The sequence below is a fragment of the Pteropus alecto genome, unplaced genomic scaffold (genome assembly GCF_000325575.1).
Source record: "Pteropus alecto unplaced genomic scaffold, ASM32557v1 scaffold395, whole genome shotgun sequence".
Lineage (NCBI taxonomy): Eukaryota > Metazoa > Chordata > Mammalia > Chiroptera > Pteropodidae > Pteropus > Pteropus alecto.
Window position 1 is genome coordinate 1,718,231 of NW_006438643.1, and position 12,222 is coordinate 1,730,452.

Below are 12,222 nucleotides of genomic sequence, written 5' to 3' on the forward strand. Positions count from 1 at the left end.
GTTGTCACTGGTCAAAGATTAAAAGAAGTCAAGCTGCTTCTCCTGTAAAGAAAAAAATGAAAGAGAGCGGGAGGAGAGAGAGAGAGAGGTATATCAGGAGAACAGAGATCAGAGGAAGAAGGAGATAGTGTGCCAATTGCTAGTTTCAGCATAGAGTTAATAGCATGTTTAATATATGAGCAGGCCTCTTACTGATGGACATATTATATCAGCCCCATAGCCATTTAATAGGCCAAATTAAGGATATATTAAGAGTTTTCATTCTGCCTGCTGATTGAGTTCTAATTCCAAATGTGTAAGCTTGTAGCAAGCTCAGTGCAGATCTCTAATAATTAGTTTGCCATTCACTTTGGAAGAGAGTAGGATGTGCTTCCACTCTAGGAGATGCACTCTCTATGAGTGACACTGAAAACATTGAGACTGCACCGAGAGCCAAGTTGATACACTACAGAGGCAGTCAAAAATGCCTTTAAGCAATACATAATAAAAATGAATCACAGATCCAAGTGTATAGGTACTCACACAATGAAAGCCTGAATTCTTCTGATTCCTTATTATTCACCATAGAGATACATATGTAAAAACTCTGACCCAAGTTCAGTAGCCTCTCAAAGATAGCAAATCAGATTATAAGAGACACAGTCCCATGTTCTCAGACAGTTGCTGTCTCCTTGAGATGCTTGGCCAGGAGCAGAAACAGCCATTGTTCATAATTTACATACTGCAGAGTACATACTGCAGAGTATCATTTGGGAAAGGGTGAAGGAGAGTTGTCTAATGCCATTTGACCACTTTTGTTCAGCATCCACATCATATCAGGTACTCTCAGAGCACCTGTTAATTTTACCTGTGTTAATTTTACTAATGCTAGGGTACAAACACTTGCTTGGTTACTTCCCCTACCAGTTCAAGACCCTGAAAATCAGGATAGAAAACCCTGAAGACCTCAGGGTACTAGAGAAGTTGTTTTTTACAGCTTTCTCGAAGAGAAGAATCCACTTGTGCAATTATCTAAAGGGGATAGAGAAAGATACTTAAACAATGACTTCCAAATGCTGCAGAACAAATCAAGCCACTCAGAATGAGGTAAAGAAACAGCCTAGGGTGTATGGTACTGCAATTGCAATTAAAGCATAGAAATCATTCCTTTTGTCCTTAGTATAGTTTCACTTTTTTATCATTTTAATTATCTGTTTTATAATATAGAAAACATACCAAGGTTAAAAAATAATAATAAACTATCTTTGCTGAGTTCAGTCCAAGAGAGAACGAGTGCTGCCAGGTGCACTGGCTATTACTTGTATTCTATAAAACTATAGACATCCTGGCCAGTTTAAAAAACATTGCCTAGCAGAAAGATGCTGGCCAAAGCCAAGGTTATTGTGTCCCTGTTGCTTATTCTAGAGCAACACTAGAAGCCCTCTCTCAACAGTAAGTCCCGACTAGCCTCATTCCTTTCTCTTGCTGTGAATTTACTTATTTCATCCAGTGTAAATGACAAGAATATATTAAATGCTTTGGATCTTTCTAAGAGATTTTAAAGATAATCTTATCACCATTTAAACACACACACATACACACACATTTTATTTTTCCTCCCTGGTTGGCCACGTTGTCCAGCTCTCAGCCTGCTCTGCCCATGTATCTTTCCATTAACTCTCACATTTATTCTCTAAAAATCACTGATCTCTTCCATAGCAATTGACACTTACATAAAGCATCAAACAGCACAGTATTTACTCCTCTCTTTGAGCATCACATGGAGGGCATGTTTATATTATGCTTCTAGTACCTAAGAGATTTTTCTAAGGATATATACCATTTAATCCCAATTTTACACAGAGCTCTGGGAATGAGTCCTCAGAGACTGCTCACAAACTTCTAGATTTTGTTCCAGAAACTTAAAAGCTCAAGGAATATAGAGGCAAACTGAAGTTTTTATAAATAAAAGTAAAAAGTGGAGATAAAATAATTAGTCATTTATAGTTAACACACTGTGAAAGCATCATTATATCTCCAAGTGAGTGAATATGTAACCCAATTTTATAAGTTACTGAGGCAATTAGAATAGTGTCCTATACATAGTAAGTGGTCAATTATTTTTGTTATTATTATTGTTATTATTTTTATTTTAGTTTTCAGCTCACAAGAATAACCCCATCAATACTCTTCATGCAAAACAGATTGAGGGATCACTTATATTCTACCAATTCTATAGTTATTTTTCTTTTGCATAATTATGTATATATCTTGTAGATCTTATTACAATGTACTTTTTAGATTAAAAGAATTAGATCTCTTTATTGCACAATATTAACCTCTTTATTAAGTTTCTGGGAACCTCTCTAAGACAGTATCTAGTTAAAGAAATAGAGCATTGAATACAAAGTATAAGAAGTAGCATCTTTCATCTGACATTGCCAGTTTTCCATTATTCTATACAAACATTAAAGCTATCTCCTATAAATTTATATTTTTTGTTTTCTTGTACATATACAATGAAATCTCCTCTTGGGTTCAATCAGGTCTTTGCATATAATCAAAATTAATCTTAAGATGTGCTAAAGACATATTTCTTCCTTTATGAGTATGAACTTGGACACAACTAATCTTGAGAACTGCTAAAAGGTATCTTGGATCCATATAGGGAATCACTATGTGGTACACCTGAAGATGAGACACAGAATCTCAAGAGCGAAAATTAAAACAAAATTTTCCCCAGTGACAAAATTTAGTTATTCAAACATCTCATATAAAAGCAGACAAACATCTTTATTGTTGTAAGAGCCAATAAGTTCCTTCCTTTTTCTTTATTTTTTTTTATTTTTGGTGACATTGGTTAACAAAATCCAGTAAGTTTCAGGTGTACAATTTAACAGTAAGGCATATATATATTGCATTGTGTGTTACCCTCCCATAGTTAGATTGCTCTCGGTCACCATATATTTGACCCCTTTTACCCCAACTACTTCCCTCCCCACTGCCTCATCCCCACCCTCTGATAACCACTAGTCTATTGTCCATGTTCATGAGTCTCTGTTTGTTTGTCCTGTTCGTTTGTTGCTTTTAGGTTTATATCTCACTTAGAAGTGATATTATGTGGTTTTCAGCTTTTTCTATCTGGCTTATTTCACTTGGCATGATTATCTAGAGGTTCATCCATGTTGTTGCAAATGGCAGTATTTCATCTCTTTTTATAGCTGAGTAATATTCCATTGTATATATGTACCACAGCTTTTTTATCCAGCCATCTATTGTAGGACACTTCGGTTGCTTTCATAAAGTTCTCTTTAATGACTAAGACAACTTGGATTATTTTTTCCAAAAACCTGCAATGTGAAGTATTTCAATAGACATTGATTTAACTACTTTTTTTTTTCCTGGGAGATTTCCCTCTCAGTGGCCTTGATTCTGCAACTCCAACCTGAATGGGTTACTTTTCATGTTCCTAGTTGGGAATACCCTGTACCACGCTCCTGTTTTGGATTCATTGCTCCTCATACCTCATATCTTCCCATTTTACAGATAGCTCCCTAATTTTCCTGGAAAGCATCTTTATGTAAATTGTAAAGATAGGATGAGTGAGAGGTATAGTTTCAAAATCTTTCTGCAACTGAAAATTACTTTGTACTCAACAATGATTGATATTTTGGCTTACTCTTTGTTATTGGCTGATTTGTGTCCTCCCAAAATTCATATGTTAAAATAATAACCCCTAGTCCTTGGGCTGTGACCATATTTGGAAATAGAGTTATAGTAGATATAATTATTTAAGTTAAAATTAGGTCATACTGGAGTTGAGTGGGCCCCTAATCCAATCTCACCTGTGTCATTAAAGAAAAAGAAAATGTGATGTTACTAGACTTAGTGTGTTGATCTCATCATAAGATATATAAACATTGAATCACTATGTATTACACCTGTATTGTATGCCAACTATAATTTTAAAAAAAAATTTAAATCATAGCATTCTGAAGGTGACAACATTTCCATAAATATTATTATTAAATACATTGGCTCCTAATTCCTGGTGTGATACAAAAATTTCTTCACTTTCTAGTAATTCCAAATAAAATTTCTATAGGCTACTATGTTGATTAATTTCTATGCATCATTTACTAATTGTTTTTCTTAAATGATATTCTGGATACTATTACTTCTCACTGCCATCTTTGGAGTTAGTTTTAGTAGACAAGTGCTTGTTTTGTTTACATCTATTTAGTTTTGTTTTGTTTATTATTGCCAAATGCCACTTCTTCAAAATTTCTAGGAAGAGAAATTTCTTTTGTTTATTCTAGCCACAGTGATTCTGGCAGTGCCATTGGAATTGGCACATGACCCAGTTTTGCCAGTCACATTAACTTTGTATTTGTGGGCATCAAGATGCGTTCTGGTTTGAGGAGGTTAAGTAAGGTGCACTATGTAGCCCTTTCATTAGATCACTAAGTGGTCTGAGAGTGGAGTTCTCTTTCCTCTAGCTAGGATGTAAGCAGTGCCCTCCCAGCTCCAATTTCTCCATCTCATGACCATTTTCTTCACCATGTGGGTTAGCTTTATTCAAACTACTGATAGAAGCTGGGAAAGATGAAGAAGGTGGGAGCTGGTGATGCTAAGGATCTCTTCAAGCATTTTAGAGGGTTACAAGTTCCCATCTTTCATACAATTTAAACTTCAAATCTGTAAGCCATAGTGATATCCTACCCAAAATGATTTTTCATTGCTTAAAATAACATCATTTAATTTTATTTCACATGTGATGGAGGGTCTATGTTATTAATACAGGAATTTTGATTTGTAAAATTGAATGTTAATTAATGATACTACTAGTGTTTATATGAACTAGGTCTAATTTCAGTGAGGGAACCTGAGTGAGAACCTGACTAGATCCCTTATATACATGGAATTTCTCCATTTCTTAATATATTTTGAATACTATTTTTACTAACTTTTATTTTCATTTCTGTCCTAAGTAATTAATTAGTAGAACAAGTGAGCTCTATATTAATAGGTTTTCCAGACATAATCTAATTGATTCTTTTGTTTTTCTAGCATAGATTTTATTCACAACTTCAAAATTGTCTAAATTTCAAGACCGGTATGCTTTCAACAACATAAAATAAACACCGAGTATGTTCTAGCTGCATTGGTGGACCCTAACATAAATAAAAGATAAAATCTTCCTTTCAAATTATTTATGTGTTAACATAGACTATAGATAATAAAGAAATAATATGGTTGGTTAGGGTTATAACAGCAGTAAATAAAAGACGCTAGACAAACTTCAGTGAGGGACAGATAACCCTATATGCATATCAATGGATGGAATTTCTAAAATTCATTGTAGAAACTTGAAAAATTGAAAGAATGAAATATTTTCTTGTCAATTATTTTTTGCATTTAATTTTAATTGCTTTTTACACATGAGGCTCATATCTCCAAATATACTTTATACTACTGAAGAACAGGGAGATTTTTAGTAGTATATTAGAATTGCTTATAAAATCTATAAACACATACCCACACAAGATAGGTGTTTAGGAGATACACACTCTGTGTATGGCTGTGGGTGTGTACTTAATCTTTCAGTACACTTCAGTGACTACTGATCTTGCCTGAGTTAATTAGAGTCAAGATTGTCTATTTCAAAATGAACATTTAAAAAATCAAATACTTTAAATTTTTCTGTGATCACAATGAGGATTGTGCTGCTGCAGCTGATATTGATATGTTTATAGAGCCAGTGGATAAGTTGAGTAGAGAGATAAAAATGAGAAAGGTGGTGAGAAACATAATTATAAGCATAATATGATTCCAAGCATAACTTCCAAGTCATTTTATCTAGAATGTTGTTGCTTCTTAATTAATTAATGAACTGAAGTTTGATGGACTTACTGAGTGTATGCAGTATATACTTATATTACATCTCTACTATTTCATTGTTATTCTTGGATCCCTACATTTGCTCAAAAATTTTCAAATGAGCTGGGCATTTGTTATAGCTGAAATTTCCCATCAACCTTGTTTCTCACATAATTTTAGAAGGATGAAATTTCTAATCTGCAGACTCTTCACAGGGTACATGGTGGATTTCATTTGCAGGGGAACCAGGAGGAAAATATCAGCTATGATGATCCTAATGACTGAAGAAACATTTTTGGTAAGCTGATAAATAACAGACAATGTGACGATAGACACACAGAAGATAAGCACAGTACAAATGTGGGAGATACAAGTGTTGAGGAACTTGAGGCAGCCTTTGTGTGAGACAATACCCAGAACAATTTTCAAGATTAGCATGTAAGACACAGAAATACATTGTCTAATATTGCTGTCTAATATTGCTGTCTACTATAGCTGTCAGAGCCACAAACAGTCCATAGATGATATTGACCCTATAGTTAGAACAGGCTACCTTCATGACATCCTGGTGAAGGCAATAGGAGTGGGATAGAAGGCTTTTCTTACAGAATCTCATCCTCTTTAGAATAAAGGGGAAAGGGAGGACAAACAAAAGACATAGGCCAATTTTAATAACTCTAACAGTGGTTAAAATGGAGGTGTATCTCAGAGGGTTGCGAATGGCTATAAAGCGATTGACAGACATGATAAGAACTAATGACTCCATAGCTGAGAATCCATGAATGAAAAACTCTTGTGCAAAGTAGGCATCAGGGGAAATTCCAGTGGCATCAAACAAAAACATTCTCAGCATGGTTGGCAGTGAGGAGATGGACAGTCCCAGGTCAGAAAGGGCCAGCATGCAGAAGAAATAGTACAGATAATAGTATAGGAAATAGTTCATTCAGGGAGGTCTCTGTTTTTAAGAAAAAGAGAATGGTGCAGTTCCCCAGGATGACAATAGAATATATGAAACAAATGGGGATGGAGACCCAAATGTGAGCTTACTCCATCTGTGGGATCTCAGTGAAGAAGAAGGTAGAGATTTCAGAGGCATTAAAGATTGACATTGCAGGGATGTAAGGGAATGTGTGGATCTCAGAAGAGCTTTTCTGCAACAGCATAAATTAATTTGCTTAAATGTGTATTTTTTTAGCCATTATTTAATAGAAATCTTCTGATTCTAGCTATCCTACAATAATTCTTAGGACTAAAAATATTTCATAAAATATGGACATGAGTAATAGCATGACACATATAAGAAACCAAGAAGAACATAAGAATATATCCCACATATATCCATCAATATAGGGGTACAAATATTAAAAATACTTTTCCTAGGCTCAGCACACAGAAAGAAAACAAAAGCTTTTAAACTGTATTTTTATAGCATATTTTTTAAGATAGTGAGGCTATATGAATTTGGAAATTGTACAAACTAAGGTTCAAATCAAGAACACATCACAAATACTGTTGCCTGTATTTAATATTTAAGCTTTAATAAATTCTATTCTTTTCAAAAATGATGGTAGGAGAGTTAGATTTTGACATGCAAAAGAATGAATTTGGATCCTACCTCACACCATATACAAACAAATTATATTGAAATATATTATAGGTTTATATATAAGAACTAAAATGGTAAAACTATTTTAAGGAAACATAGGAGTAAAACTTTGTGAACTTAGGTTAGGAAATGGATTTGAATGGCACCAAAAGTACAAAAAAAAAAAAAAAAGAAGAAGAAGAAGAAGAAAAAATACATAAATTGGAATTAATCAAAATAAACAATTTTTGTGATTCAATGGACACCATCAAGAAAGTCAATAGACAACACATGGAATGAAAGAAAATATTTTCAAATTATATAAATGAATATGCATCCAGAATTTAGAAAGAATTTTTATAAATCAATAATTAAGATGTAAAAAGATCCTCTATATTATTAATCATTGGGGAAATAGAAATCAAAACCACAATGAGATACCATATCTCATTTATATGCTGGCTAATGTTAAAAGATCAAACAATAACAAGTGTTGGCAAGGATTTGAATAAATTTGAACTTTTGTACATTGCTGGTGGGTTTTAAAATGGTGTGTCAACTTTGGAAAGCAGTTTGGTAGTTCCACAAAATGTTAAACATAGAGTTACCATATGACCCAAACATTTAATGGTCAAGGTATCTGAATAGGTGTTTCTTAAGGAAGATATGCAACTGGCCAATAAGCACACAAATAGATGCTTGACATTTTTGGTCATCAGTGAAATACAAATCAAAACCACAATAAAATATTATTTTATACCCAGTTAGAATTTTAAAAAATCAAATATTAGCAAGTGTTGATGAGGATACAGAAAAATTGTAATCCTCATATATCGTTGGTAAAATGTGAAATTCACAGCTACATTGGAAGGTCTGGCAGTTCCTCAAACAACTAAACTTAGAATTACTGTATAACCAGTAATTCCACTCTAAAGTAAATATCCAAGAGAAATAAAAACATGTGTCCATGTAAAAATGTGTACAAGAATATACATATCAGTATTATTCAAAATAGCCAAAAGGTGGAAACAAACCATATGTCTGTCAACCATCTGAATGATAAACAAAATGTACAATATATATTGCGGTGGGCTTGGAAATTAAGGAGTAATCAAAGAAAAGGCTTGACCATAAGATGGCAGTATTACACAATGAGATTTCTCGGGCAACACTTGGACAGGTTGTATGGTTGCCAGTGTTCCACACAGCAGGAGACTTTCCATGGGAGTGGTCAGGGCTATCAACCTGAAGGGAAAAAGGGCAAGAGAATTCCTAGGGCAGAGGGCAATTGGAGAGAGGGCATATGTTTCTTAACATATATTTCAGTAGCATAAAAGGTAGTCTCTGAAAGCTCTGAAGTGCAGCAGTGGTTTAAAATCTTTTATTAGGGGTTTGTCTTATCTACAGACAGCAGAAGTTAGGTGCAATTTTGTGAGGTATATAATCAGGCATCTCTATATGCTTATGATTATATTTTTTAGGATGTATTTAAAGCAATTGGATGCATAACAATTTCAGTTTTGTGCTAGTGGGCTTGAGCTCAAGGACCTACTTGCCGTGAAATATATTCTGTGAAAATATAAAGGTGATTACACAGGGCCATCTTTAACTCATTTATATAACACATAAAATGAAATATGATTCAGCCATAAAAAAGACTGAAGTATTGATACATACTACAACAAGATGTTAAGTGAAAGAAATCAGCCATAAAATACCACATATTTTATTATTGCATTCATAGGAAAGTCCAAAATAGAAAAATCTATTGAGCCAGAAAGTAGATTGGTGGTTTCTTAGGACTAGGTGAAAGATATGTGGTGGAAGAGGTGATAGCTAAAGAGTATGAGATTTTTTTTGAGATAAAAATTGACTGACAGTTTATATATATCTGTTAATACATTTAAAAACACTGAAATTTTATGCTTTAAATGAATAAAGTACATAGTATGTAAATTATATCTCAGAAAGTAGTTAAAATTTTTTAAAAATAGAACAGTAGTTAGCAAACTAGAACCATAAAAATATTTTTTTAAGTAAAAAAAAAAAGAGAAAGATTTACTATGTTAACACTAATCAAAAGAAAGCTTGAGAAGCTATATTGATTTCAGAAAAGGTATAGTTTAAAATGAGAAACATTATCAAGGATAAAGAAGGGAATTTCATTTTGATAAAGTGATTTCCAAGAAGACAAAACAAATCTTAATATCTACACACTTAACGCAGAACATCAAAATACCTGGGATAGAACTAATAGTGTGCCAAAGAGAAATAGACAAATCCATTATATATTTGAAGTCTTTAACATCTCTCTTTGATCTCTCTAACCGACAGATCAAAAACAGATCAAAATGTATGAAATTTAGGTCTCAGAAGTCTCTCTACTGCTCAGAATAAAAGGGCCTCTGTAGATCCTAGACACAGGAACATCATAGTTTCTGGATCATTTGAGAGCTACCTAAATCATTTGAATTATTCTGGCCCAAGTTGTCTTCCTTTTATACTTCTAAATATGTGCTGAGCTTCATTCATTTGTCATTTTCTTTTGATGGAAGTATTTCTTCCTGGAAACATTTTTCTCTCTTAAACAGAAGATCAAAAAATGCATTAAAAATACTTTCATATTAAGGTCAATTTTGTGGGAAATATTTTTGATATTGACTGCAGAGTCTATATTAGATCCCGGGTTATCTTGAAATCTAAATCTTCTTTAGAAATTAAGGATCTTTACAAGGTATAACTAGTACTTTACTAGATTGTTGACTAGATGACTTTTAGTTTCACAAACATTTACTTCTTGTTTTTAAAAGCAAAGTCAAAGTTCTAACAATGACCTAACCTGGATTTAGTGACCATATTCTTCAGTATATTCAACATGAATATAAAATAAAATGATGCCTTTTTTCTCTAGACTGAAAGATAGAGTTTAGTATTATTGAGATTTGTATCTAGTATCTTAAAGGAAAAATATTATTCATAATATTGAGATTCAAAATTCTATATTATATGAAATATTCTCACATATATAAAGGAGAAGCTGAGGAAAGTTGTACTTTAGAGTCACTTTCACCTAAACTTTCTATTGTTTGAATTTCTTGAGGATTCTGTCACGAATCTGCTTGGTCTTGACACTGTAGACGATGGGGTTCATGAGAGGTGGAACCAACAAGTAGACATTGGCCATGAGCACATGGATAATTGGGGAAGCATTCTGCCCATATCGACGGATCATAGATAGCCCAATCATTGGTGTATAGAAGGTGAGTACAGCACAAATGTGGGAGATGCAGGTATTGAGGGCTTTCATCCTCTCTGTTTTGGAGGCTATACTCAACACTGTGCCAAGGATGAGGACATAGGAGAGAAGGAGGAGCACTGAATCAAGTCCCATGGAGCAGATGACCACCATGAGGCCATAGATGCTGCTGACACGACGGCTGGATACAGTTGTCTTTATGAGGTCCTGGTGCAGGCAGAAGGGGTAGGAGAGAATATTGACAGGATGATATTGAAGCCTCTTTAGGAGAAAGGAAGCTGGAAAGACCAGAGCCAAGGCTCTTGCAGCAATTGCCAACCCAATTCCAATGACTACACCATTGGTTAGAATGGCTGCGTAGCGCAGGGGCTCTCGGATTGCTACAAAGCGGTCAAAGGCCATGGCCAACAGCACAGCTGACTCAATAATTGAGAAAACATGAATGAAGTACATCTGAACCAGACAAGCATTGAAGGAGATCTCTCGGGCATGGAACCAGAAGACGCTGAACATGGTAGGTAAGGTTGTAGTGGATAGGCCCAGGTCAGTAAGTGCCAACATTGACAAAAAGTAGTACATTGGTTGGTGGAGGGAGGACTCAGTTCTGATGATAAATAGAATAGTAATGTTTCCTGCAACTGAGGTGGCATAAACAAAGAAAATGGGGAGGGAAATCAAGCCATATCTGCTTTCAAGGCCTGAGAAGCCTGTCAGAAGGAAGTGAGGGTATATAACAGAGCTATTGAAGACGGACATTGTACTGATGGAGGCACCTTCAGGCTGGGTGAGGAGACAAGAACATAGAACAATTAGGGTAAAAGTCAATTTTTGCTCTGATGCATGCTGCTCTGTGTTCATTGTTTTTAATCACTCCTCTGCTCATTATATGTAATTAATTATTTTATCAATAACATATTTATTGAGAATATATTTTATAAAAGGAAATCTGGTAGTGCTAAAATATAGAGAAATATATTAAAAATGCTTTCAAGTACTTACAGCCTACTGGATAGAGAGAGCTAAAATTAAAGCAAAATACTAGTTTAATACAAAGTCCTATAAAACAGAAAGAGGAAACTAATCTGACACAGGGATATCAAGGAAGATTTATTGAAGGTGATTCTTGAATTAGGTTTTCAAATGACAAAATATGAGTTAGATGGGACCAATTAGAACATTCTGTGCTAATTGACACCCATATAAATGTGGAAAGATATTAGTATTACAGTGTAAGTAAATATCATTGAGCAAAGCTCAATGGTTATTGTGGTAAAGCTGAAATGAGCTAGAATTTCTGAAGGGAATCGTACATAAATATAAATTTGGTTTTAATCTTAGAGGATGAAAGATGTCTTTTTTTTTTTAAATAAACTTTTTGACCAGATTTATATTATATCAATGTCAAACCAGAACCAATTAAAAACTGGTCTAAATGTTGATGAAAGAGAAGGCAGGGAAATCCTTTAGGAGGCCACTGCAGTAATAATAAAAAAAAAAAGTGGATGAAAATGAAATGTAACAG

General features: G+C 34.1%; 1 protein-coding gene and 1 pseudogene across 1 annotated transcript; both read right to left on the bottom strand.

The window, feature by feature from the left end:
• Positions 1-6,012: 6,012 nt before the first annotated feature.
• Positions 6,013-6,968, bottom strand: LOC107195912 (annotated as a pseudogene).
• A 3,555-nt stretch (positions 6,969-10,523) lies between these two features.
• LOC102880169 (olfactory receptor 51G2-like) lies at positions 10,524-11,456 on the bottom strand. Its single transcript, XM_015592351.1, has one exon. It carries the CDS (start codon positions 11,454-11,456, stop codon positions 10,524-10,526), a length of 933 nt encoding a protein of 310 aa, XP_015447837.1.
• Positions 11,457-12,222: the final 766 nt, after the last annotated feature.

Bases quoted from the DNA above. Each gene is read 5' to 3' on its own strand.
- LOC102880169 (XM_015592351.1), bottom strand. From the start codon at position 11,456: ATGTCCGTCTTCAATAGCTCTGTTATATACCCTCACTTCCTTCTGACA.